At 51.6% G+C, this 27,755-nt stretch overlaps 1 protein-coding gene across 1 annotated transcript; it reads right to left on the reverse strand.

The window, feature by feature from the left end:
- Positions 1–1,117: 1,117 nt before the first annotated feature.
- Positions 1,118–27,564, reverse strand: TXNDC5 (thioredoxin domain containing 5). Its single transcript, XM_046004658.1, has 10 exons — positions 27,239–27,564; positions 23,054–23,203; positions 17,856–17,961; positions 12,610–12,706; positions 10,257–10,372; positions 8,205–8,291; positions 7,495–7,635; positions 4,572–4,654; positions 2,702–2,831; positions 1,118–1,363 (listed from the first exon to the last, which is right to left on the reverse strand). The coding sequence occupies exons 1-10, from the start codon at positions 27,511–27,513 to the stop codon at positions 1,241–1,243; spliced, it is 1,308 nt and encodes a 435-aa protein (XP_045860614.1). The 5' UTR covers positions 27,514–27,564; the 3' UTR covers positions 1,118–1,240.
- Between the last annotated feature and the right edge of the window lie 191 nt (positions 27,565–27,755).

Genomic DNA, 27,755 nt, shown 5'->3' on the forward strand with positions numbered 1-27,755 from the left:
TCAGATTCCCACCACCAGTGACCGCGTGTCCACAGACTGCGCCCACCCTGAGCATGGGCAGTGGGGCGAGGAGTGTTGGAGACAGAGGGATTATGACGAGAAGTAAACTTGATGGCAAAGAACATTCAGGTACATATCTTAGGGGAGCCTAGTCTGACGGGTGCTTATTTTCAAGTGTGACAGTAAAAGTGCCGAACAACCAGGACGGCATGGCTTCCGAGGGTGCCCGCGTGGGCAGTACCACAGCCCAGGTCAGCCCTGACCCAGCCCCACCACCTCAGGCTTTGGCCTTGAGGCCAGCTGAGTCCCACTCGTGACAGAGCACAGTAAGCCCCTAAACCCAACCAGCTGGCAGCAGACTTAGACGCTGCTTCCAGCTGGTGGGCCTCCCTGGTCCCGAAACCCGGGCCTGGGAAGGCTCACCTCAGCCCTCTGGCCCCAGGGTGACAACCACCAGAACTGCTGTAGGAGTTAACAGAATAGTCAGGACAAGCCACATTTTCTGCAGGAGACGTCAAGTCTTTGTGATGCCCTAACTAAAGAAGTCTCGCAAGGGGTAACAGACAGAAGCATGGACACACACACACACACAAACACACACGATTATGGCACCGGCAATCTCTTACTCAGGCACGTGTCAGAAGTACCATTGCTTTCAGGATGGCTGACCTCTCGCGAGGAGAGGAGCACTGACAGAAACAGCAAGGCCAGGGGTGGACGTGGAGGTATCTTCCAGAGGTGTGGGGTTTCTTCTGTTTTTAGATCTGCTCCAAGCTACTGACCGACCAACCACGTGAGGAAGAAGTCAGTTTGACCTTCGGATCAGGGAGCATCGCTGCAGTCCCCTTCCCAGGACTCGTGGGCAGTCCCAAGCCATGCTTCAGGTGATGTGTTCACCAGAATCACTCAGGAGCCGAAAACAGCTCAGCAATTTGATTTTCCTCAACTCTATTTTAGTCTCAAAGGAAACCATTTAGATTCATCAAGAGAAGGAGAAAGGGGATGACCGATCACCACGGAAAATATTTAGCTTGTGAAGGGATCGTGACTTATGTGTTTACTTAGAGAAACTTAGAGAATCTGTAGAGTGTGTTGGCTTAAAAAACACACACGCAAAGAAGGTACCGCAAGTTTAGTACATTCAGCTCTCTGAAAAACCACCACGTGAGAGTCCACAACACCTGCGTGACTCGGCTCCAGCAGCCGGGCCGTGCGAGGCCGGGTGACTGGCGAGCGGGCGCTACAGCTCATCCCTGGCCTGCCGGAGGACAAAGTGCTGCAGCGAGTCAAGGTCTCTGCCTCCGTTGTGCTCGCTGACCTTCTGCCCTCCACGGAAAAGCAACAGTGTGGGATAGCCTCGTACCTTCAAAAAAAAAAAAAAAGAAACAGAAGTATGAAGACCAGTGGTCCAGGTCACACACAAATTGCTTCTTAAATAAAACCAGAGAGACTCCTCAAGTTGTGACCAGGAAAGTCTATGGTTAAATTTTTAAAAGGTAACAAACCATTTGAAAAGTACAAGGAGGCAAAGCCTTGGGGCTCCTCACTTTCCTGTCCAAAAGCACATTTGAGATCAGTGTCAAAGGAAGGACTTGCCCCAAAAGGCGAGCACCTGGAGCTTTCATGCACAGGCCATCACCTGGGGCCCCGGTGAACAGACAAGTTCTGATGCAGCAGTTCCAGCCGGGGCCCAGGATTGCATTTCTGACAAGAAATGGAGGTGACATCCAGCCACTCCGCGGGCCGCTCCGCTTGGCAGCAACAGCCTTGAGAATACGCATTTTCCAGTGCAACAGCTACAATGAACTTTTCTAAGACGTTAAGGAACCAAAAAAAGGGCAGCTTCTAGTGAGAAGTAAATGTCCATGCTACATCTAGCCTTTTTTTCCCCTCTAAATCTTTTATTTATTAAGAGAACACGCACTTGCAAGCAGAGGAGGGGCCCAGGGAGAGGGAGAGGCTCTCCAGCAGACTCCCTGCTGGGTGTGGAGTCCAAGGGGAGGCTCGATCCTGAGATCTCAACCTGAGCTGCAATCAAGAGTCGGATGCTCGACCCACTGAGCACCCAGGCGCCACTAAGTCTATTCTCAAGCGAATGAGGTAAGAAGCGCCAGAGCCTCACGGGGCTTTAAGAAAACAATGCAAAAGCGAAAACGTAAATTGCGAATCTTCTGGGTGCTCCGATTGTGTTATCAGTTCCGAAAGCGGCATCAGTTAAACAGAAAGACCCAAGCACAGGCTAGCCTGCTGGGATGGCCCTTTCAGGAGGAAGTTCAACTGTTTCCCTTATTCGACCATGGACTTTAGAACACAGGCTTACATCTGAAAAATAAGCCACTGAGGGGCTTGAGACGAAGGCTAAGGTCGGCTGACTGCTGGGCCAGCCAGAGAGGCCGTGGAGATGGCACCCCATTCCCAAGCCCGGACTCTCATTACTGCCCGGACTTCCGTGTGCACAGCAAGACCTAAATCCCCAAGGAACAGTGGGTCGCTAATGGGAGGCGAAAGCCTTTCCTTGGACAGAGCATCACTTTTGCTTTTCAAGATGAGAACAAAGCAAGAGCTTCAACGGGACACGAGAACACTTGGTGGAGAAGACGGGGGCAGTGACGGTCGCAGGGTGAGGCCCAGAGGACAGCTCCGTGTGGGTGTGCTCCCCACGCTCAGCCCCCGGGGAGGCCTTTCAGCCACATGTACCCACCGAGTACTTGCTGCAAATGTTCCGCTCTGCAGTGCAGTCCACCTCGGCGACCTTGACCTCTGCCAGACCAGGGAAGTCCTTTCTGGAGAGCTCCTCCCACGTCGGGGCCAGATTCTTACAATGACCACACCTGGGAAGGGAACAATGACGGCTTTGTGGAAGTCCTGGGTCACGCTCCCTCACCTAGAGTTCACTGCCAAGCCCAGCCCTGTGTCTTCTGTATGAGGCAGTCACCAATGGCATAGAAATTTATAAAACATCAAATTCTCCCACTGGGTGCACTAACGTTTCCTCCTCCTCTGTCCCAAACAAGGAATTCAAAGTCAAACCCAAGTAGACTTTTGGATAACCTAGTGGAAGCAAGCTGGTCTGGAAGCAAGTTGAGATTCTGAGACCCTGTCCAGGAAGTGGTGACCAGAGCTAACTGGCCTATAAATGAGTCAGACACAACATGAGCACAAGGTGATGGACAGGAAGCAAAACCAACTCTACGCATTTTTTTAAAAAAAATGCTTCATTTTAGAATTATCACTATGGTCTTGAAATTTCAAGACAATGTAAAAGCTTCCCTGAGCACCTGCCCTCCCTCCTACCCATTACTTGATCCATATATCTTCAGGGTTTTATTAAAAAACAGAAAATAATAGATTTTAAAACATCATCGAGTAGTGTTTCTATTTTTCTTTAAAGATTTATTTTAGAAAGAGAGCAAGCAGGGGGGAGGGGCAGAGAGAGGGTGAGTATCCCAAGCAGATCCCCGCTGAGTACAGAGCCCAGCATGGGACTTGATCTCACAACCCTGAGATCATGACCTGAATTGAAAGCAAGAGTCAGATGCTTAATTGACTGTGATTTTTTTTTAAGATTTTATTTATTTATTTGGCAGCGAGATAAGAGAGCACATGTAGGCAGAGCAGCAGGCAGAGGCAGAGGGAGAAGCAGGCTCCTTGTGAGCAGGAAGCCCGACATAGGGCTTGATCCCAGGACCCTGCAATCATGACCTGAGCTGAAGGCAGCTGCTTAACTGACTGAGCCCCCCAGGCATCTGCCTGTTTTTATTCTTTAAGAATAAACACTGCACAAAGCGTGGGAGTCATGTGCTCACTGACTCATCTCTGCCACTGTGGTTTCTCCTGAACACTGAGTGGCACCTGCTGTAGAGGAGCTTGTGTCTGTTTAGAAACAGAACCTCATACTGTCCTTGAGACTCTGTTCTTATAAGTGGATTGTTTGTGAAGACAAGGCATTCTTCCCATTTTACTGCTGAGAAAACTGAGGTTCAAAGGAAAGAAAGGGCATGCAGAGTGACAGCCATGTTAAGTCTCGGCACCTGCCATCGTCCCCACTTCAGGTAGCCCTGGTCACAAACTGGATGTCCTCCCTCTGTACCCCGGTCCCCGAGGACCATGAGGCCCGAAGGTTCTGGTAACTGGGTAATGCCCGGAACGGCCCCACCAGATCTCTGCTGGGCTTCTTGACAAGGTCCAAGAGACTAAGAAGCAAAGCTACATCATGATGTTTGTGGTTTGTTAACCAAAAAAATCAATCTACTTGGGAAATGACAGATACCACAAAATTCAAGTTTTATATGGCCATCCTAACTCTCCATTTTCATGTTTTCCCCAAAACACACTGAACTTTAGAATACACCGACTCATTCTCCATAAATAACTGTTTATGAATACCACCAAACCAAACCCCAACCGAGCTGAACAGAGGCGCAAACAACCCCTTATTTCCTACGACAGAACCCCCGTGTAAACGTAGCATCTGCCCCACACTGAGCCTAGAGAGCGGACCGATGATGGGGAGATGGTGATGGACTCGAGCGCACTGGGGCGGAGTAGTTTCTAATTAAACGGCCACTTACCACGGAGCATAAAACTTAATGAAGGTTATTCCTTCGGCAATGGTGTCCTCGAAGTTCTTTTCCGTGAGTGCCAACACGGTGCCCTGCAAGGGAGGGAAAAGCCAAGGCGTAATTACTTCACTTAGAGCAGGGCAGGGCCATGCTTTGGGGTGGCAGAAATACAAATCAGTAATCTTTTAAAAATGCTGTCATGCAAGGTCACACAAAAATACAAACTCACGTATCACAAGCCACACCAGAAGGGCCCGTGAGTCACCACAGGCTCCCCAGGTCCTGAGCCCGGAGATGCTTCGAGAAGGTGGCGGGACCCAGGCCAGCACTGCCCTGAGCCAGCCTGAGCGGGTTCAGGTGCAGCTGCTGCCGTCTGGGGCCCCGGAGTGGGGAACAGAGGGCTGTGCGGCCCCGGGCTCGGAGTCTCCCACACCGACAGGAGGAGTCCGACACCCCCGTGGAGCCGCCCCCCGATGTGGCGCACACGCGATCTCCCCAGCCATCGGCCACCTGCTCTCCCAGCGCAGCGATCTGTAAGAGTGACCTCTGTGTGCTGACCTCACAGCTGATGGCCGCCCAGCCACAGGCGAGGATGCGAGTACTACCCATCACAGGCTGCGTTCTGTCCTTAAGTTCAAAGGGACTGTGCAAACCGTTCATCTCCATTCTGGCTGGAGCGTGACAGGGGAAGGTGCCACAGGGCCCTGTGCTCTAAGGCAATCTGGTCTTGACGGTTCTTCACAGAATTACATCCACGTGTTTCTCCAAAAACGGATCTGCGGCTGTCTCACAAGAGCAAGACCATGAGGATTTACCACGTGGCTAAGCGTACCAGGCCTGCTCCCCTCGAGTCTGGCATCGAAGAACACGTGGCAGCGACTGGGAGGCGAAGCCGCCGAGGGCACACCATCATCTGTCTTTGTGTCCAGAAACACGACGCCACGCTCACTGAAAGACCTACTTCGTGCCAGAAAACTAACAGCAACTGGTCTGCATGTGATGCAAACCCTGAGAGGACAGAGTTATATTCAATCTGGGACGCCCTTCAGAGCCACCATGACACACACACTCCCCTAACATATGTGGTCGCAGCTACTGCAAAATTGTTTGTTTGTTTCTTAAACCAGAACTTCCGCTTTGACTGAACACGCAGGTAGTCCCCCACCTAAGAATCCCACTAAGGGACGGGCTGTGGGGTCGAGGAGTCCCATTACTGTCCCCACTCCAGGATGGGGTAGATGACTCGGTTTTTTCCAATTCCAAACCACCGGGGCTCAGGGAACGATGGACCCAGCAAGTCAGGATCTGTTAAGTACATGCTGAGGGGTCACGCTCCCTGTGCTGGCCCCGTGGAACCAGGGCACACTGCCCCCTTCTTTGCCGATCCAGTCCTGGCGTCCCAGCTAAGAACTTGGCCTGCTATGTGGTGTAGTGATAGAAACTAAAGGAGCAACATGAATGTTCTGGAAATAACGATAAACAGGCCTTACAGTTCTTAGCGAGGCCATCAAGCACGATTTTCTTGGAAAGACATTATTTTGACTTTCTCTAAAGAACGTCCTTTCCACCCATGGCTTCAGCCTTGGCCTCCACCCACCCACCTACCGCAGACACACACACCCGCGGGCATTGGCTCCAGAGCCCCGTTTAACCGGTCAGCGGCCCTCCCCACCGACTGCCACCACAGCCCTGAAAATCAACAACTGAGAACCTGCACTCCCCGCCTGCCTTCCCTGCCCCAGCGCTCCTCTCCCCCCTGGTTCCAGCGCCCACCAGGTCTGCCAGAGCCCCGGTCGTCCCCACAGACACCACCTTCCAGACTGCGCGCAGGAGAGTGGGGCTCCTTAAGCTTCCTGCCTCTGCCCCTCTACCCCCTCACAGCCTTCGTTCGGGGTGTCCCCTCATCCTGTTGGCCTAATCCACTGGTTTTCCATCTCTTTCTGCCAGGCAGGCATCTAAAATGCAAATCGGTCAAAGGCCTCCACCGGCTCCCAGTAAGTACAGGGCGAAGGTCAGAATCCTTGGCTGGCTGACAACGTCCTCCACGACCCACGTACTACACCTCCGCTCTGGCCTCCGGCCCCGCACCCCTCGTCCTCCTCATCCCCCTCCCTCCACCCGAATGCTGTCCCCCTGCCCCAAACGTGCTGGCTGAGTCACACCCAAGTGCTTCTGCTCACGCTCCCTCCTCTATGGGACAAGCTTTGACTCTCCAGCAAACACCAATTCCCCTTTCAGCTCTTGGCCACACTTCCTAGCCATCTGCCCCCAGCTCGCTCGGCCCACCGTGACCGGCCAGGCACACACACTTGGGGACCTGCCTGCGTGCGTTCTCCTCCGTCTGCCCCACCAGACTTGGCCCCCTTCACAGGTAGGAAAGTGGTCTTATTTGCTTTCGTTCCCTGGTGGCCAGGGACAGTGCCTGAAACATGCTCAATAAACGCACACAGGAATCTAGAACCTTCCACCCTCTGAACGCAGACTGCCTGCCTCAGGAAAGGAAACGCGCTAGGCCAATTGCCTCTCAATTCCGGGGCACCATCCTCACTGCGGCAGATCTCCCGGGGCCTCACCCCAGGGTTCAAGTCCGATTTCCGCAGCAGGTGACGGAAAGGAACAGAAGCGGGGGAGGGGGGCTAGCTGACAGCAGCCGACTTTCCCAGCAAATGCCCTCAAGTACGGTGGTTACCGAATCAGAGGGATGAGCTTCCCAGAGCTTCTGCCACCAAATGCTCTTAGGATGGGTCTCACATCTATTTCAGACACGCTCCTTCGTTTAGACCTCAAAAGCGTGTGAAAGTGGCTGAAGAAAACTTTTCATGTGCGAAAGTCGGCTGCAGCCGGACACCCTGTTGTCGCACGGCTCAAAGCACGGGAGGACGGTGCCCTCCAGGGGCCACGGTTGGCCCTCCTGACCGCAACAGGCACCCACCTGGGCCACAGGCTCAGGGGCCGGCGCCGGGGCCTCTGAAGGCTGGATGCTCTCTGGGGCCTCCGGCTCCGTGCTCTGCAGCTGGGAATCCACGTACTCCCTCAGGGACTCCAAATCCCGCTTTCCTTTGTACTGGTCAATCTGTCCGAGGGAAGAGCCACACAAAAATGCAGTCAATCAGTACACTTAATGCTCTCACTCAAACCTCATCCCGGCCCGCGCACCCATGTGAGACCTCCATCAGGTCTCTCCCCTGTGGAGGTGCGAACCGTGCCACGTCGGCACGCTCAGATTTACACACGAGGGTGCAAATGGCAAACCAAACACTTTTGCTTTGGTGACAGCTACAGCACCTATCTTCTGCAGGGATCCGGTCATGAAGTCGGAGCCTGCTCCGGCAGGCCAGCAGCAGACCATCAGCCAGGGCCAGACTGGGGCACGAGTGAGCCCCTTACTGGCAGCCGGCGTTAACCCCACTCAAAGGTCGTACTTAACAGGCTCACTTGAGCCAACTCAAATGTGTCAAAACAGCAGGATGACTGACGGGTTTTGTCAACTACCCAAATCTTATCAAGTAAGGGAAAGACACTTTTGTTCCATTATTATGTCTGCCTTTAAACCAGTGCCCAGCAGTCCACAGGGGCACCTCACCACAGCCCACTTGGACTAAGAGAAACACCAGCTCTCCACACCACAACCTGAAGACGTACCTTTTGTCCATCTCGGAACCATAGAAGAGTAGGATAGCCACGAACTTGGTTTCCTGAACAGAGTTCATAATGCTGTGTACAATCAACCTAAAGACAAAATAGGACCACATTCACAGTTCATTTCCTCAGGAAGCTTCCTGACATGCAGGTTACCGGACACTCCAGACCTCATGTACCTGGCTTGCAGCACCTCCCCCAGCAAGGTGCAGTCTGGGGAGAGACTCCCTAAAAGCCACCCCAGATGACACTGAGCTAAGGGGGCAGGGGATGAAATGTCCTTTAGAGAAATGACGTACTCCGCTCACCTAAAAATGCTGATGTTTAGGAAGTCCCATTCTACCTGGAGCTAGTTAGCAGCTGGAGGAGAGGAGCCTCCCCTCTCTCGCAGGAGGGGAAGCCTGGTGGTGTGTGACCAAGGCCCATGCCAAGGCTAGCCTATGTCCTGACTGTCACGCCCAAACTTGGGGAGTTTTGGAATCACATAGGAGCAAGGAGTCAATTTTAAATAGCATTATTTGGTATAAAGACAACTGAAAAGATGTCAAATTAGGATTATAAGACGTTCTTAATTCTGTTAGCTCAATTTACCAACTATCGCAGCTTTTAAAATTTATTTCATTTAAATCTCATCAAGATTCTGCCTGTTCAACACTTTCATGAAATACTTTATCCTAAGTCACTTCTTCTTTATCTCCTACTGGCATCAAGATCAGATATGTGGGCCACTCAGTTATTCTTCACCATGTCTACGAAGTAGGACAGAAATACCACCTTCACACGTAAGACTGGAAGTCAGCAGTTAAAGCATTAAAGGGAAATCTCAAATCTGGGTGGGGGGCATTCCAGGGTCCCGTCTAACCTGGCCACAGGCGTGTCCAGAGATGAAGGGCCACAGCCTGGATGGGCAGACTGTGTCTGCTCATGCCTGATTCTACGAGAAACCATTACTGACATAAGCTGGAAATAATCTCCCATAAAAATTCAAAAAATAATTTAAGGATATGAGGAATTGAGAAGATAGAGGACAAGAAAATTATGACTACTTCCATGAAATGTTCAATAAATATAAAAGTACAACACGTGTAACTAGAACACATAATTGGATGTACTTAACAGGCAACAGTGAAAATCCAGTGAACTCACAACAACTATTAGACCTGACCAGGCATTTGACCCGTGCCAACCGTCCTACTAGGAACCTGACTTTCATCCACACCACGCACTACCAGTCAGGTCTCCCGTGATTTTGCAAAGGCGGAGACTGGGGTGTGGAGAAGCGGCTGCAGGCTGGCCGGGCAGGTCTATGTGGTTCCTGAGCTCACACTCTTGACCATCTCCCTGCACTGGGCAGAGCATCTCACTCAGTGCAGTTCCCGGACACGCAGCATTACTTCTGAATACAAATCAGCCCTTTGGCAAAGTAAAAAATGAGATTTTTGTAAAAGAAAACCCATGCCTGGATGTCTGGTGGGTGCCAAAGGCTGGGCGAGATTAAAAGTGTTTGATGGCCCAGGAGCTGCTCTGGATATTTCCAGAAAATCCACTTATACAGAAGTTGTTAGACACCACTCCTGGCTTCTCTCTGCAACGTGGGGAAAGCTGGAAAGACTCCCAGGCAGCAGGGAAAGCTGGGGCTCACCGGAGCGGGGGGCCTTGTGCAGGCCTCTGTGAGCACGGAGCCGGGGCTCCTCTAGGTGACAGCTCTTGAGTGAGGTCAAACGTGGATGGCCTCCAAGTCCGGCCAGTGAACATTCACAGGCTGTGCCCCATATCTTTGCAGAAAGGGCTCTGGGGCTGCCAATTCAGAATTGGCCATTGCTTCAAAATAAACAAAGGAGCCAGAGCCATAATTTATCTTTAGGCTGTGGAAAAGCCAGCACATTCGAAACCAGGCCGCCATCTGTGAGGGTGAAATGAATTGTCAAGTGGCACACTAAATGGAATTAATAAATCAAGCTTGCGACTTTGCGCACAGAATGAATAATGGGCTACTCTGCTAATTAATCCAGCCAAAGGCGGTCTATTTCCCGTTTAATAAGGGCTTTCACTTACCTTGCCAATCTTGACAGTTTCAGAATGTTCAAGGCCCAGGGCCAGCTGCTCCCAGGTTGGAGCCAGAGCTTTGCAGTGACCACACCACGGAGCGAAGAACTTGATAAAGTGGTCGCCTTCAGGGAGAGCCAGGGCAGAGAAGGGAGAAGGAGGTAACTGACGTCATCCCTTACTAGAGACTGAATGGAAGCATCTGGTCTCTGTCCTCCTGCCAGCTTCCGTGCGTACCCTTTAACTGGTAAAATGTGACTCAGCCGAGTAAGTGTATCTGTGAGTTCACAGGGATCCTCAAAACAAAATCTACTCTGCCATCTCTGGAGGACAATAGGGAACCAACTCAGTATTTGAAGAACTGGCAATAACGGGGAAGGCTCGGGCAATGATCCCATTTGTCTTGTGCAAACTGCGCCGCTGGAAAACCAGCTGATACATGAGAGCACGTCTCTCTCCTTAAGACAATGAAGGAAGGATGTTTTAATTAGAACATCGGCATCTGGCAACCCTAATAAATGAACGGATCAAGGGAAACAGGTTTAAGCGCACCACGGGGACACAACTGGTCAAGTCCAGACTGGAGAATTCTACAGGTCCGATAACCCATGCGCTCAGCCCCAGGACGCACGGAAGAAAAAGAGATGTTATGTTGGGGGAACGCGTAGACTGGGACTCAAGAGAGACGTGAGAGAAAGAACAAAGTGAACTGCAGTGTTAGGAATGCACGTTTGGACAGAGAATGACACAGGGAGGAGTGGTTTCCATAGAGTCAGGACACCCCCTCCCTGAGGGCAGGCAGGCTGGGACCTGGACAGAGGAGGGGAGGCTGGCAGTTTTAGTCCCTGAACCGGACCGTGGTTACAGAGCGACCACCCCATCACAACTCACTAAGCTCTATGTTCGTTTTCTGTATCTGTGTTTTATTTGACAATAAAACAGAAGGTTTTAAAACCTGAGTAACACTCCCTTGGCTAGAAGAACAAAACACAAAATCATAATCTGGATACTAAAGATTTTTTTCTAGGCTGTTCTACCTTGATCGGCCGATGGCCGAAAAGATGTCAGGCTGAGACCAGACCCGAATGAGGCTGTGCCTGGGGAGGGAACAAAGCAGTGAGCACCAAAACGTGACCCACGCTCCCAGAAGGACGCTGCCATGCCACATGCTCACGGCAGTGTTTTATCACCGCAGGAGGGACTCGTTTAAGGGAAACCGTGAAAAACTTGATTCAAAAAATGAGCAACTGATCTGCGAGGCTGAAGCCATGTGTCTCCGGACGGGCACAGCCCTGACTAACCCTGTGCTGTGAGGTGGGGTGGGATGACTGGGAAGGACCGCCTGGACGAGCGCGGCAGCCGTGAGAGCGGGAGGCAACTGTCGCTGCCTGAGGACAGAGTCTCGTGCGAGCAACTCAAGGTGGCGCCTCTACAATCCACCCTTCAGGCATGACTTGCTTAGGGAGGGACCCATCTGAGCTCGTGGGGTAATCCCCTATTGGGGAAAACACCCCGAAACTACACTTTCAGCGCCCTGGTCCGAATGACAACCTTCGACATGCAGGGAACACGCTGACAGCATCACAGAGACTCCTGCAGACCCTGAGTCTGGTAGGTCTCGACTCGCAGCGGCACGAAGTCACAAAGGCCAGCCACAAGTTTAAACCCTTTTGCAATGCTTCCAACCCAGTCTTCTGGGAGGACTTCCCTCCATGGCAGCATTTGAGAACGGAGATCAGCAAGGAAGCTGAATCTGCTTTCAAGTCAGTCAGTGCTGAGCCAACTGTCCAGAAATGTATGCCCAAAGGACCTACTTGCTGCTTATGTTAGAGATCGTGTGTAGATCGTTTTGATATTTAGGAGACCGTTTTCAAAAAAAAGAGATGTGATACAGAAAAATATTTTAACTATAAACGGATTCACAAGTTATAATGGTCCCGCTAAATTCTAAGTTAGACACGGAAGAGAAGCTTTTGCTTCTGCCCCAGGGCAGTAAGTGTATGATTCACGTTAACATAAATAAACTCTTTCCTATCCAAGGACGCACTGTCCAGCTGGTGTACAAATTCAGTGTGCCTGCTCATCTGTGAGCTTTCCACAACTCAAGGCTTCGGCTAACACTAAAACTGGCATTTCTCGAAGGACACAGACGAAAGGAGAAATCCTTTCCCACGGGAAAAGCACTGCACAAGGATGCTCCCGGGTCTCGAAGACAGAAACCATGGCTCAGTGCCACAGATGTCATCGTGGGCCCGTGAGTGCCATCAAGGAAAAGTCCTGCAAATCGAGCAGCGGTGAACGGTCAGTGGTTCTGGGAGGTGTGTATCCCGCCAGGAACAGCCGTGAGAGTCACCCAACATACCTTGCGCCACGTGCAGCTCAAAGTTGCTTGCTGACAGCTCATAAAGTCCCTGCTTGTGCTCAGGGGCTCTGGGTGGTTCTGCTTCTGGCTCTGGCGTCTAACAGGGAGAAACAAAACAACAGTCATTGGGTTTGTATGCAAAGACAGAGTGAAACCCACCGAGGAGGTGATCTGTGTCCGTCTAGAACCTTCTACAGATCTCCTCCCTCATCTGACTACATCAAACCTTTGTGAGATGCTGCTGTGTTGAGGGAACCCAAGGCAGGAATGGACTCTCAGGACTCTGGACCCCTTGGCGGGAAGCCACTCAGCAGCCTCACCCTGGGACTGGCACTCAATGCAGCCGGTGGCCGCCATCCCCACCCCAGCCTGCCCTCTGCTGCCCCCAAGCCCAACCGAACAGAGCAGGCAAACTAAAAGGGCAGGCCCAGCCCACACAGGCACACTGCCCTGTTGTTCACAGTGTGACCTATGATCCATGGGGAAACGCAGGCTGAAATCCCTGGCGGGCTGCAGCGCCTGAGGATACTGAAGCGGCCAAATGGAAGGAGCGGAGAAGAAGAAGCGTCAGTGGACGGGAGGGCCCGGCGCGCCTCAGTGCACACAGGCGGTGGGTGATGAGACCGTGAAGGGCTGGTAAAGGGACAAACGGGGCGGGAAGGAAGACAAGGCAGATGCCTGGCAGGCAGTGCCAGAGAAGGACAGGGCTGCACTCTTTAGTTCACACCATGGACTCCGGGACAGAAACCCGCAACAAGGGAGTGAGAAGCGGCTTTTCAAAGGACGCTTCTGCCAGCATCTGAGCGGGCACCGTCGTGTGCAGCTGGACGGTTACCACAGTACCACGTGACCCCCGACCGCGCAGCTCCACAGCTGTGGCTTCCAGCCAAAGCGACCAAGGGTGACAAAAAGATCACATAATCACCATTTTGCTACAGACACATGGATGTAGGTTACTCAATTTTTTTATCTGGCAGCTCACATTTCTCTGAAAAAGAATACTGGGGCGCCTGGGTGGCTCAGTCAGTTAAGCGTCTGCCTTTAGCTCAGGTCAGGATCCCGGGGTTCTGGGATCAAGCCCTGCTTCTCCCTCTCCTCCCCACTCGTGTGGGCACACGCGCACTCTCTCTCTCAAATAAAATCTTTAAAAAAAAAAAAAGACAATATCCCAATGAAGTCATTAAAAGCTTAAAAGTGCTGACAGCCCAAAGCTGTGCAGGGCTCTAGTCAGAAAGCACCAGGAAGATGTTCATGCAGCTGTGGACCTGTAGAGGCTTGCAAAGTGCTAGGTACTTCCACAAAATGATGCCCGACAGAATGGTGACTAGGCGAGCAGTCAGTGAGTTCCCAGAAGGTAAGACACTCCATGCCACCTTTTGTAAGATATTCAAAGGGCTTTCCGTATTTTTCATTGTTAAAGTGCTCATGTACAGCACTGAGGGGGCACTGTCACTTCCTGGGCCCCGTGGCACGTACCGGGGCAGCCCCACCACTGTGCCAAGAACGTGGTATGTCAGAGACACGAGCACACAGGCACAGATACGGACACACTCTCACCCTGCTGCTGACAATATCAGCTTACAGATTCTTAAGAAAGTGACCAGGCAATATTCATCAACAGCCATAAAAGTAGTCTGCCTTCTTTTTTCCCCTTTGCATTGCAATTTCATGTCCTGTAATGGAATCTAAAAACATCACTCAAAAGTAGGAAAAAAATGTCTTTTACAAAGATTAACATGTTCCTTATGTATCTCTGATTAAAAAATTATAAATAACCTAACTATCCATTGACAGAGAAGAGTGGAATTGTGGCAAATCCATATGACAATATAAAATACTATCAATATAAAGATGTAACCATATAAAATATTGTTCGTGAAATGAACCATGTTTATATGACTAACCGTTTAGGAAAAAAAAAAAACAGAAACAAATAGGGCAATCTCAAAGTTGGAAATAGTGGGTCTTCTTCTGAGTTTCTTTAATATTGCCACAACACTAGGGAGGTAATAAATTTATCCTATTTCCATATACAACATCATTAAGTTACTTAGGTACAGATACAGATGAAGATGAAGAACTTTTTAAAAAGTTTCCACGTACAGGGACGCCTGGGTGGCTCAGTGGGTTAAAGCCTCTGCCTTGGGCTCAGAGCATGATCCCGGGGTCCTGGGATCGAGCCCCGCATCAGGCTCGCCACTCTCTCTCTCTGCTTGCCTCTCTGCCTACTTGTGATCTGTCAAATAAATAAAATTTAAAAAAAAAAGTTTCCACATACAATAAAATACAAGTTCTTTGGGAAGAATTTTCAGTTTGCGGTATCAGGTTTGAGTGTTTGAACTTTCTTCCAGCCAGGCACATTGCCACTGTTTCCAGCAATTGTGGGAGATCGCTACTGCTGACACGGGCATCCCACACAGCCACGTCCCTTCTGCCTGGAGGGGACACAACCCTTCCCCTCAGCTCTTCCCAGTCCACAATCGGGCTGCCACCACCCAAAAGGGGAGCTTGGGGCACCAGATGAACGCTTTCTGCCATCCTGAATACTTGCTACTTGCTTCCTGAATAAAGTCATCACAGAAGGCTGGCTTTTTGGTGGAAAAAAATATTGACCAAAAAAAAAAAAAAGTATCTTGAAAGGTTTTTTTAAGACTATTAACCCCTCTTTAAAATTGGCATCCTCCAATCAGAGAACAATTTCACAGAGGAAACAATGTGTAGTTTAAATCTATATGAAAGTTCCACCTGCTCATGTAACTCTCTTGCCATGACAAAGATGCAAATCGACTCTCTGAGAGGTCTGTGGTTTTCCCTGTTACCTAAAATTAGATAAGTCTCTGCTTCACACTCACACAGTGCCATGCAGTTAGAAGGAAAATGACACCCGGGTAGCAGGTGGGTTTCTGATGAACCATGACATCTACACAGAATGTGGGGGAAGGGGACAAGGGACCACACAGTCACCCGGGAAGTGACTCCAATAGCAGCAGAGGCTCCAGAACCTGCTGGAACCACGCACGGGCACGGAGCCCCTTCAAGGTAAGAGTGCCTACCTCACCCAACAGAGCGGCCTTACTGAACTGTTCCATTGAGATCACATGGAGAGATGTGAGATGCTCTCACCGTTTCATCCGAATCGCCCAGCACGGGACACTGGTCATCCTTCCAGACCCTCACCAACACACAGCTACGAACCGTCCGTCCCAACCCAGCCTCCGTGGGCCTGAGCACTCTGCATTAAGCAGAAGGCACCACACATGGAGGGACACTTAATGGTTTACGACCATAACGATGCGTGACAAAACTAAGAGTGACAAAACTAAGACTCCCGACGTTAATCTGAGGGAGAGGATTATCCAGTTTTCTTAATAACCTTCTACACACAGCCATGTCTTTAAACAGTACTTCAGAAATCATAGTCTCCACCATTTCCTGGTATCATTACCCTCCGTGCAGGGAGGGCCACGAAGACTCTGAGAGCATGAAGGGTATGTATTCGATGACATGCTCGGCAAAGCCAGTGAGCACCGCGGGGACTGAGAGTCCAGGGGAAAAGGAGGGGGTCACCCTGTGGTACAGCTCGCAGCGGCAAGAGAGGGCCAAGGTTGGCCTGGACTGGAGTTCGGGCTTAGGCCTGGCCCCGGCCCCAAGTCAACCTGTGATGCTCAAGAACTAGTGCCACTGCTGGGTATTTACCCCAAAGATAGAGATGTAGTGAAAAGAAGGGCCATCTGTACCCCAATGTTTATAGCAGCAATGGCCACGGTCGCCAAACTGTGGAAAGAACCAAGATGCCCTTCAACGGACGAATGGATAAGGAAGATGTGGTCCACATACACGATGGAGTATTATGCCTCCATCAGAAAGGATGAATACCCAACTTTTGTAGCAACATGGATGGGACTGGAACAAATTATGCTGAGCGAAATAAGTCAAGCAGAGAGAGTCAAGTATCATATGGTCTCACTTATCTGTGGAGCATAACAAATAACATGGTGGACATGGGGAGATGGAGAGGAGAAGGGAGTTGAGGGAAATTGGAAGGGGAGATGAACCATGAGAGACTATGGACTCTGAAAAACAACCTGAGGGTTTTGAAGGGGCGGGGGGTGGGAGGTTGAGGAACCAGGTGGAGGGTAATAGGGAGGGCACGTATTGCATGGAACACTGGGTGTGGTGCAAAAACAATGAATAATGTTACGCTGAAAATAAATTAAAAAAAATTAAATTTAATTTAAAAAAAAAAGAACTAGTGCCAACTGTATACATGTGGGAGCGGCACAGGGACTGATGTTAGTTAACAAGTAGTTAACAGGGGCACCTGGGTGGCTCAGAGGGTTAAAGCCTCTGCCTTTGGCTCAGGTCATGATCCCAGGGTCCTGGGATCGAGCCCCGCATCAGGCTCTCTACTCAGCAGGGAGACTGCTTCCCTCTCTATCTCTCTGCCTGCCTCTCTGCCTACTTGTGATCTCTGTCTGTCAAAAAAGTAAATAAAATCTTTAAATAAATAAATAAATAAACAAACAAGTAGTTAACTGTCAGTTAACAAGTGGTAGTGTGTATCTGTGAGACATGCACTGGGACAGTCACAAACGACAGTCTCCAAGGGCTGACTCTGCCACCACACGAGGGCCAGGAGGGCCAGTAAGAGAGCACAAGGTCGGCAGGATGGGGAGAACCGCTTAAGTCAGCGGAGGGCACACGTGACTATCTTCATTACCCTCCTCCTCGTTCATGTCACACATACTCTTCTTTCTACATTTTATGCATCTTTGAATATTTCCATAATAAAAACCTTGTAAAAGTTCATCTTTTTCCACTGAGGTATGCAAAGCAGTGGAAACAGAAACCAAACGTAGACGGGGTGGTTGTGGGGGGCTGCAGGGGATGGTGAGGGGGGACTGGTGTTCAGAGGGGATAGGGTTTGAGTTCTACACCTGAAAAGAAGCCTGGGAACAGCTGCTCAACAGGGTGAATGCACCCGAGTTCATACCCTGAATCTGTACATTTAAAAAATGGCTAAATGGTCAGTTTTGTATCATGTATATTATACCACAGTAAACGAAAATTGGAAGGGGAAAAAAGTTCATTTTTACTTACAAATGTCAATTAGTTCTAACGAATATAAAGTTGCTTTGAAATGGGAGCCTTAATTTTTCACCTGAACTGGCCTCTCTGTCACCCTGGAATGTGGAGAAATGAGGGAAGGGAAAGGGCGGGGGCAGGGAGGCCTCCCGGGGACTCACCGCGGGCGCTTCGTTCAGTGTCTGCAGCATCCAGTTCTCCAGTGCCTGGAAGTCTCGAGGTCCTTGATACTTCACAGCTTCTTGGCCAGGCTTGAAAAACTTCAAGCTAAAAGGGCGGAAAAGGACAAGACAGAGCAGATTTTTCAACCTGTCAGAGGCGTCTGCGTAGACGGCGCTGTCCCGCTGGGATGCGGTCAGAGCACTGCAGCCAGGCACAGACCTGCCACCCTGCGCTAGAACTCGAAGAAAAAGGAGAACACATATCCACTTACTCCCACACTTTAAAAAAGTTTCTTCCCTTATTCAAGAAAAATAAGAGTGAGCAGAACACGTCAAGTCTATGAGGCCGTGAACGAAACCCCAAGCGCATTCGGGTAACAGGCCTTGCGAGATTCTCCCGGCTAGTTGTTTGCCATCCTTCCTAGGCTTTAGAAGTTCTTACATTCTGCATTTGTTAAAAAAACAAAACTGTACTAGAAATAGCATGGTTGTGCAATAAATGTATTCCCAGGCCATCCTATAAGACAAGATATATCTTGTCATATAAAACAAGAATATCCAGGTTCTGCGAGAATTTACGTTTCCAGCTTTGAGAACAGCCTTGACATTGGTTGCTGTGGTCTATGCATTCCCCACAGAGAAGGAATCTTCTTTTTCACATGTATTAGCCTCAGACGGTATCTGCACACAGGATACAGAGCACTTCCTTCACTGCGCGAGCAGATCACTCTGCCTGTGGCTGACACTGCGCTTCCTGATCCTGTCCCTTCACCCTGGTAATGGAGAAACACGCTCCAGCTCAGACCTGACAGAAGGTGTCAAGGATGGCGGGAACAGAGGGAGGCTGACGAGGAAATGACACACAGACTACACACAGACTAGCATTCTCTGGCCAGCTGTGCGTTGACATTACTCCTCCCTGCCTGTGGCACGTGGTGCACGTCGGCAGCAGACGCTTGGGGTGTGAGAACCGCTGTCAGAAGTCAAGGCATGCAGAGATCGGAGCCGTGCGCTTGGAGAGCGAATGCCCCAAAGGCCTTAAAAATGAAGGTTCGTGGGGCGCCTGGGTGGCTCCGTGGGTTAAGCTTCTGCCTTTGGTTCAGGTCATGATCTCAGGATCCTGGGATCGAGTCCCACATTGGGCTCTCTACTCAGCAGGAAACCTGCTTTCCCCACCTCTCTCTGCCTGTCTCTCTGCCTACTTGTGATCTCCCTCCCTCTCTATCAAATAAATAAATTAAATCTTAAAAAAAATAATAATAAAAAATAACAGAAAACGAAGGTTCATGCTGTGCATGAAAACCAGCGCAGGGGCTGGAATAAAGCATCACAGTTCCCCAGGCCTCACTCCCCACTCCCAACCAGATCCTGTGACAGACTTAGGGGACGCCCCTATTGGGCCTCCAGTGAAGAACAGAAGCCCTGCTTCCTCAGTAGCTTTTACCTTTACAAGTCTAACAAAAAGCCAAACTCTAGCCAGTCCGGACGAGAACACCGAAACTTCACCAACTTAACACTCTGAGGGACTGGGAAGCATGATCTCATGATTACGAAAGCCCGCACCCGCCCCTGGGGCCTCAGGAGGCTCTGGAAAGCTTATGCTCCCAGAGAGCTAGGAGACACTTCATGCACACAACCCCCCCACCCCCAGCCACTGTCTCTCTTCCAGGGGCACCTCCCCCACCAGGGCTCCTCAGAGTGGAAAAGGCACGGAACCCTCAAAACACTCGGAAGGAGCAGCACTATCAAACTTGTTCCCCATTTCTCTGCGAACATTTAAATGCAGGAAACCTAACCTGTGACTTTTTCTGATTTGGTCACAGGTCAGGTGTGTGACCAAATCAGAATGAGCAACACACAAATAAACAATGTTTTAAAATCTCTTCTTGTTGGATTAGAAATCTTTCCAGCCTGCCCAAGCCTCCTTCAGTTCACAGAGCCTAGGGACAGAATTAGGGTTCCCTTCACAGACCTTCGAGCCTGGCCAGGCCATCTGGCCCCAATCCTCACTGTGGATGGGCTGAAGGAGGTGATGGGGAGACGGCCACAGGGTCCACGCCCAAAGGACAGCCCCAAACTTCCACATGGGCGTCTGCTTTTCCCTGGTGATCTGTTTGTCTTTCAAGGAGACTGCAGGGGAGAAAACCTCCACGTGTGGGTCAGTCTGGAAACCTGTGATCAAGGTCCTAGCACCACAGAGGAGGTGGTGTTACTGGCTGATTTGTGTCCCCCGAAGTAGATCTGTTGAAGTCCCAGCCTCCTGTCCCTCACAGTGTAGCCTTATTTGGAAACAGGATCTTTAGAGAAGTAAGCAAGTGACAATGAGGCTATCAGGGCGGACCCTAGTCAGGGGTCCCTAGAAAAAGGGGAAAATTTGGCCACATAGAGAGACACGCGTGGAGAAAGGAGGCCCCGTGAGGATGGAGGACTGGGTGCAGCCCCCACCAGACACTAGGGAGAGACAAGAAAGGACTCCCCTCTGGGTTTCAGAAGGGTTGCTGCTCTGCAGATGCCGTGACACTGGGCTGCTGGCCTCCCGAGCTGTGAGACAAGAAGTTTCTGTTCTCTTCAGCCACCTGGTGTGTGTGCTCGGTTCGGCACCCATAGCAGACCTCCTCCGACCCTGCCTGGCTCAGTTTCCCCAGAGGATGCAGACTCCTTTACCAGCTCAACAACGGTGACCTCAAAGCACACTGAACCTCCCTAGGAGCGTGAGAACCCGAATTCCCTCCCTGTGCAATTCTGTGTTTCAGTTAAAGGAGTCGGTGACTCCACAGGGCGTGCTTAGGCATCCGAATTCATCATCTCTGCGTTCATCGTCTGATGCGCCTCCCCGAGATGGGCCCCGTGTCACGGAAAGCAGAAGCTCCCACAGGTCAGTACACGAACGCCCCAAAGGACGTGTTCCACTGCAGCACGCCCTGCCTCCTGCACTCTAGGAGAAAAACCTGTTCTCCGGCACTTGGGCAGGGCTGTTGAGGGTCACAGAGGTTCCTTCCGAACAATGTTCAGTGTCGTGTGAGCTCACTGCAGTTCTGTATAAGGACACAAAACCAGTGCATGGTGTTCCTGGAGAGACCCTGTCTTCTAAATCAGGACACATGACTCAGTGTGGCTCTTTTATAAAATCTGTGAATAACAGGGCATCCGGGTGGCTCAGTCAGTGGGAGCATCCCACCCTTGATTTTGGCTCCGGTCATGATCTCAGGGTCATGAGATTGAGCCCCACAGCAGGCTCTGCGCTCAGCTCAGAGTCTGTCTGCTTGTCCCTCTCCTCTGCTCCTCCCCCTGATTGCTTTCTGTCTCTCTCAAATAAATAAAATCTTTGACACCTGTGGAAAACGTGTGTGGGGTAACTGATGTTGCAGCCAGACAGCTCCTATGACCAGGTCCAGGTGGAGCCTTCTGCAGCACTCTCTGATGCTCACTGCCACTTGTCCTTCTCAGCTTATCCCAAGTCCTGTCTTGCTTCCCAGTGGTGAGGCTGGTGGCATACGCCACATGGCCACCACAGCCGACCATCTCGGTTGCCCCTGCACCATGAAAGCAACAGGCTCTCAGCAGGCAAACCTCTATCTCCTCACCTGGTCCCACTACTCACTGATGGCTTCTTCCTGATGCTCTTTGTCTGAGCTGAGTCTCCTTTAAAGGCGAAGCTATGAAGCACAGAACAATCATACCTCCAGAGTTGGTACACTTGGTAGGAAATTTTCTCTCTACTGATATGATCTGATCTGAATGATGGCACCCAGATCAACAGCAGTCACCAAAGACCAAGAACTTCAGTGCCCTTACGAAGATGCCAAATTTCCAAATGTTAGGGAAGTCCTTAACATTGACTGGGTATGCTCAGATCAGTGCTTGCAAATGTGCTATTTCAGGTACCGTGAAATCATGTATCAACATCCTCCTTTAGACTCAGGTTAAACCACGTGGCCAGGGCTGTGCAATAAGCCTCCGCTAGAGCCGGGTTTCAGACATGGCTTCTAGGTTCCAGCCCAGAGCTCCTTTCCCTTTTCCGTGCTGCCTCTCGGGTTTGAAGACAGGCCCAGGTTTTATAAGAATTTACTCCATTCATCAATTTGAACAAAAAGTTTGGGAATTGAAGTGGCCAACCCCCTGCCCCCCCATCCTTTTGGGAACATCATCTTCCCTGTTCAGGAGAAGGGCCCTTCTCTTTAACACTTGTCATGTGGCCAGAGAGGGGCTGCTGCCCTCCTCTCTGGACACAAGAAGTGTTTCTGGAAGGAACACTCCATCCAAGCGGGGTCACTCAGTGGTGAACCCAAGCCCTCCACGACAGCAGATAGGTGCAGAGCTGGAGAGTTACATCACCTTAAGGGAGGTACGGGAAAGAAAGGCCCCCAAACCCAGGAAGCTGAGTCTCAGACCTTCTTCCACGGCCTTCTAACTGATCCCCTCTTTTGCTTCTCAAGGCAGTCAATTTTTATCTCTTAAAACTACAGAGTTTGGGGCGCCTGGGTGGCTCAGTGGATTAAGCCTCTGCCTTCAGCTCAGGTCATGATCTCAGGGTCCTGGGATCGAGCCCCGCATCGGGCTCTCTGCTCTGCAGGGAGCCTGCTTCCTCCTCTCTCTCTGCCTGCCTCTTTGCCTACTTGTGACCTCTCTCTCTGTCAAATAAATAAATAAAATCCTAAAAAAAAAAAACAACAAACTACAGAGTTTAACTGTCAAGGAAGTAAGAAGCATCGCTTGTCAGAACTTCTGGATCCCACTTTGTCAACTTTCTTTCCAACAGAAACGGCCCCTGTGCTCGTCACGTGGGAAATTACTCCAGGAAGGATGCTTAAGGATAACAGAGTGACCAAAAACTTAAAACTGATAACACGGTACGCTCATCGCGTTGAGGTGTGAATGTCACACCTGACAGGACACCAAGGAGGCCGCCATTTTTGTCACACAAACACATTCCTTGGAAAGCCCAACACTGATTAATGAAAGGCTTTTCCCAAACAAAGCAGAAGGAGGCATCTGATAGAGGCAAGACACAGCGCTAAAGACGCTCTTTCCCTAACAAGAAGGACCGGGCGCTTTAATTTATCATCTCCTCACTCCTCGGAACTACAAAACAAGTGACCAAAAGTTCAGCGTGAACTTCCTTTGGCCGACTGCGGCCGGCAGACGGCTGTATAGCCAGGCGATGCAGGGGGCAGGGGGCAGGGGCCCCGCCCACTTACGTGGGGTATCCTCGCACCCCCTGCGCGGAGCACACATCGGAGTCGGCGGTGCAGTCCACTTTGGCCACGTAGACCTTGGCATCCTCCATGCTGTTGTACTTGTCTCCCAGGTCATTCCAAGTGGGCTGCAGCCGCTGGCAGTGTCCACACCTGGAACAAGGGGAGGGAGCACGCTGAGTCCCGGCTCCCAGGCGCCGGCCCCACCCGGACCTTTCTTTCCTCTGCCGCCAGGGAAGGACGGCTCACCTTCAGGACACCAGGCACTGCCCCGCCTCAGGCCCCCCAGGGAGCCCCGCACTGTTCTCAGCAGGAAACTGAAGCTCAGCAAGGTCCTGTGCCACCACCCGCCTTGCTCTGGCCCCCCCTGCCCTCCCATCTGTGCTCCGTACACCTGCACCCACCTGCCCTGGCCGTCTGCCGGGGGCCAAACGATACCACGTGTGGCTTTCTAGAAGGGCCACAGCATGGCTTACCCCTGGAGATCGGTACTTGCTCTCTCTGACGCTCGCTTCCTAAACCCACCTGCCGAATTCCTGTTTGCTCTCTCGGTTTAGTTTGGGTGTCACTTCTTCCAAGAAGTCAGTCTGACTCCCCAGGCTGTCTGGTGCCCTGCTCTGCTTCTTCTAGAAAACTCCCTGGCTCCCCCCTCTTCTGCGGTAGCTGCTCACCATGATGGCTCCCTTTTAGTCAGGGCTCTCTGTACTAAATGAGTATCTGCAAAGGAAGGTGACCTAAAAGTTCATTCAATTCTCCCTTTTCTCTCTAAGACCCATGATTTAGAAAAGTCTGTGGCTACCCAAACTTCTAAGTCTGATGTCACCAAATGTATACTTAGGATATTGACTCTGGATTTACCAGTTCATTTTTTTTTTAAGATTTTATTTATTTATTTGACAGAGAGAGAGAGAGAGATCACAAGTAGGCAGAGAGGCAGGGGGAAGCAGGCCCCCTGCTGAGCAGAGAGCCCGACGTGGGGCTCGATTCCAGGACCCTGGGATCATGACCAGAGCTGAAGGCAGAGGCCTAACCCACTGAGCCACCCAGGTGCCCCTTACCAGTACATTTTTAAATCACCTACCATTTAAAATACATTAACACAGAATTCTTGCTTTTTGCTACTCTTCCCATTCCTTACAGCATCAGCATCTCTCCCATCACTAAAGCCACTTTTAAAATCATATAACTGATGACCTTCTTTAATTATCAGCTATCTGCAATGCCCTATTTGGAGGCTGTGTGAGCCAGTGCTGGAAACCTTGTCTCCAGCTTCAAGTACGGTCACAGAATTATATGGCACATGCGGTTTTTGTTTTTTGTTTTTTGGGGGTTTTTTGCTATTTTTGTTGTTTGTTTGTTTTCATTCACGTGGTGTATATTCATGATGTCTACAAAGTAACAAAGTTGCCACATTGCTTTTTAAAGTGATCTTTAAAGTGCTTGCTTATAAGAACACCCAGGGGTGCCTGGGTGGGTCAGTGGGTTAAGTCTCTGCCTTCAGCTCAGGTCATGGTCTCAGGATCCTGGGATCAAGCCCAATATCGGGCTCTCTGCTCAGCGGGGAGCCTGCTTCCCCCCAGCCCCCGCCTGCCTCTCTGCCTACTTGTGTTCTCTGTGTCAAATAAATAAAATTCTTAAAAAACAAAAAACTTAAAATTGTCAAGCTGTCCTCAGACTAACTTCTCAAGAAAATCACTGTTAAGTTTCTTTGCCTCTTTTTTCTTTGCCTCTTTTCTGACAGTGGACATCCACTATCAGCACTGAACACCTTTGCTTCCAGCTACCGTGGCTTCCCTGTGCAGCATTTTGCTGGCCGGCCAGGAGAATCCCCGCTTTATAAGAAACTCAAATACAGGATGATTCCCTCTTTTATGGAAGATAACAGTGAGGGAAAAGCAATGTTACATGTAAATTATACTGTTATATATTGTTATATAATTCAAATAGTGCAAGTGCCATGAAGACCAGCATTGTTCTTTTTACAGCTGTATTCCCAGTACCTAGCACATGCTTGAAAGGGACTCAGTTTGGCAATTTCTTAGTGATGGATCGACCCACAGGTGCCATATAGTCAGCACTCTGGTTTGGGACCACTGTGGCATCTCTGAGACAGTAGCTGAATTCATTTTGTGGCCATGTAATAGAGCAAAGCCACGTGGTCCTCCCAAGGAGGTGTCCCCAGCCTTGATCTCATTGTCACCAGATTCAGCATGACCTGCAACTGCCTGGGTGGGTCAGTGGGTTAAGTCTCTGAGTCATGGTCTCAGGATCCTGGGATCAAGCCCAATATCGGGCTCAGACAGAAGCTGTGGCCTGATGTTAGCCCAAAACACACAGCAGTAGGACAACGTTACATCTACCAAGTTCAGAGCAAAATATATAGGGCAGGTATTCGTTACATGCCACTCCTGCCCCCTAAGTCACATGTGGGCTTCCAATATTCCAGAGACGGAAACTGCAAAGAGATGAGGACCAAGGGGTAGCCCACAGCATATTCTATCTGTGCTCCAATCTGTTCTTAGCTTCTAACTTTTAATGCCAGGTTTAAATATTTGTAACAGACTAATAAGAAGCAAACAAAAACTTTAAAAGTAACTTTTCTGTGAGCATCCATCCAAAAAGAAAGTTACTTAATACCAAGTCCCAGGATTTGCCAGTCTTGTCCCCCACTCGGTCTAGGACTAGCAGGTACTGAGACTCCAAAATTAAAACTTTATTGGCACTACATCGACTTTAAACATCTACAGGTCAGTTTTTCTTTAAAAAAATAAAGAAAAAAAATCCACGGACTTACTCCACTGAAAGGCACTCCAGTTAACTAGTGTATTTAATTGAAACAGTTACTCTGAGAATATCCCTTCACAGAATAACTATTAAGAATGAACCATTTTTTAATGCTACAAAGTATTTTCCAGACCACTGTAGCCCTAAACCTTCAAGTCCGGCTGGTTCCTGGGAAGCTGAAACACAATGAACCCGACGGATACACTGTTAATACAGGACAGCTCTGACCCAGACCTGCCCCCCAAAGATAACTCCAAACAAATTGAAATACAGTAACAGCCTCGCTATGGAAAAAAGAGAAAGAAAAAAAGTTTCTTCCAACTTCCGCCTGCACATTTTCTGAACAAGCCATTTTGCTTGGGCATCTTCTCTCTCTTGCTTCCTACATCCCTTTCCCACATCTCCCTAACCCTCTCTCTGGCTCTGGGGAAGAATGCCAAATGCTGCAATAAGCCTGCAAACTGCCTTGTGCCCCAGAACTGGCTTTTGGCTCTGCCCCACGAGAACTGCCCTTCGGGGCATGTAGGCCCTGGAAGGAAAGCACTACCTATGCTTATGTGAACGTCAGGAAGTCCTTCCCTTATGGCAACTCCCAGGGAAGGGGCCTCTGGTGCTGGCACGTAGGCCCAGACTGACGCCTCCACCGGAGAACCAAGGCAGGAGGAACCCTCTGCCCAGCTCACACTTTCCAGAAGACCAGGCCCCAAGAGAGCAGAGGGGTGGAGGTGCCAGAGGGCAGCCTAGAGCGGAGCGGCCCGAGAGCACACCCCCACACGGAGCTGCCTCGGGGTCCCCGGCATTTGCACTACTCTCGGCTTCCCGGGGTAGCCTAGGAACCCCCCCGCCCGCGCCTGGGCCACCACCCCTTCCCACCTCGTGAACACACGAAGTAGGAAATCCCACCTTTGCGAGTTCTATTTCTCAACTAATCCCTCGTGCAAGGGATCTGCCCTGCAGCGAGTGCACGGAATCCTCCGCGCGTCCCGGGCCAGAACCCGGTGGCCCGCAGCCGCCGCACGTGGCGCAGGGGTCGCGGCCGCACCGGCAGGCCTCCGCCTCCGGCCGGCGCAACGACTTTGGGAAGGGGCTGGGGGCTGGGAACCGGCGGGGTGGCCCACAGGGCGACGCCAACACCTGCCCCTCCCCCGGTCCGGGGAGTCGGGGGCGGGGGGGGGACCCGGAGCGGGGGCGGGACGGCCTTTCCCGGCTGCCCCTCGGGGCCCGCCCCCTCCTGCACCGCCCCGGCCGCCCTGCGCCACGTCAGCCGCGAGCGCCCACGCCCCCGGCCCGAGCCCGCGCCCACCCCGCGGCCCCCGGCACCCCCCTGCCCCCCGGCTCAGTCCGCTCCGGCCGCCCCCGGCGCGCAGGGTGCGGGGCCCCGAGGAGAGCGGCGCGGCCAGTTACCAGGGCGCGAAGAACATGACGAAGTGCGCGGCGCTCTGGATCCCGTGCGTGAACATGTCGGCCGTGTACAGGTGCTTGGCGTGCGGGTCCTGCCCGTCCCCGCCGTCCGCCGCGGGGGGCCCGTCCGCCGCCGCCGCCGCAGCCGCCCCCGGCTCCTGGGCCCAGGCGCCTCCGCGCCCGCCGCCGCCATCGCCCAGCAGCAGGAGCAGCGGCAGCGCGGCCAGGGCCAGCGGCCGGGACAGCGGCGGGAGGAGGCGTCCGGGGCGCGCGGGCATCACGGCGGGGCTGGCGCGCTCTCGCCACGGCGGCCGGTCCCCCTCGGCGGCGCCCGCCCGCTGCAGCCCGCCCCGCGCGCCGCCCCGCCCCGCGGAGGCCGCGCCCCCTCCTCGCCCCGCCCCGCGCGCCGCCCCGCCCCGCGGAGGCCGCGCCCCCTCCTCGCCCCGCCCCGCGCCCGGCGCGCGCCCGCTGCGCAGAGTGCGGACGGTGAGTGGTCCCGGCCGCTGCGCAACCCCACGGT

The sequence above is a fragment of the Meles meles genome, chromosome 5 (genome assembly GCF_922984935.1).
Source record: "Meles meles chromosome 5, mMelMel3.1 paternal haplotype, whole genome shotgun sequence".
Lineage (NCBI taxonomy): Eukaryota > Metazoa > Chordata > Mammalia > Carnivora > Mustelidae > Meles > Meles meles.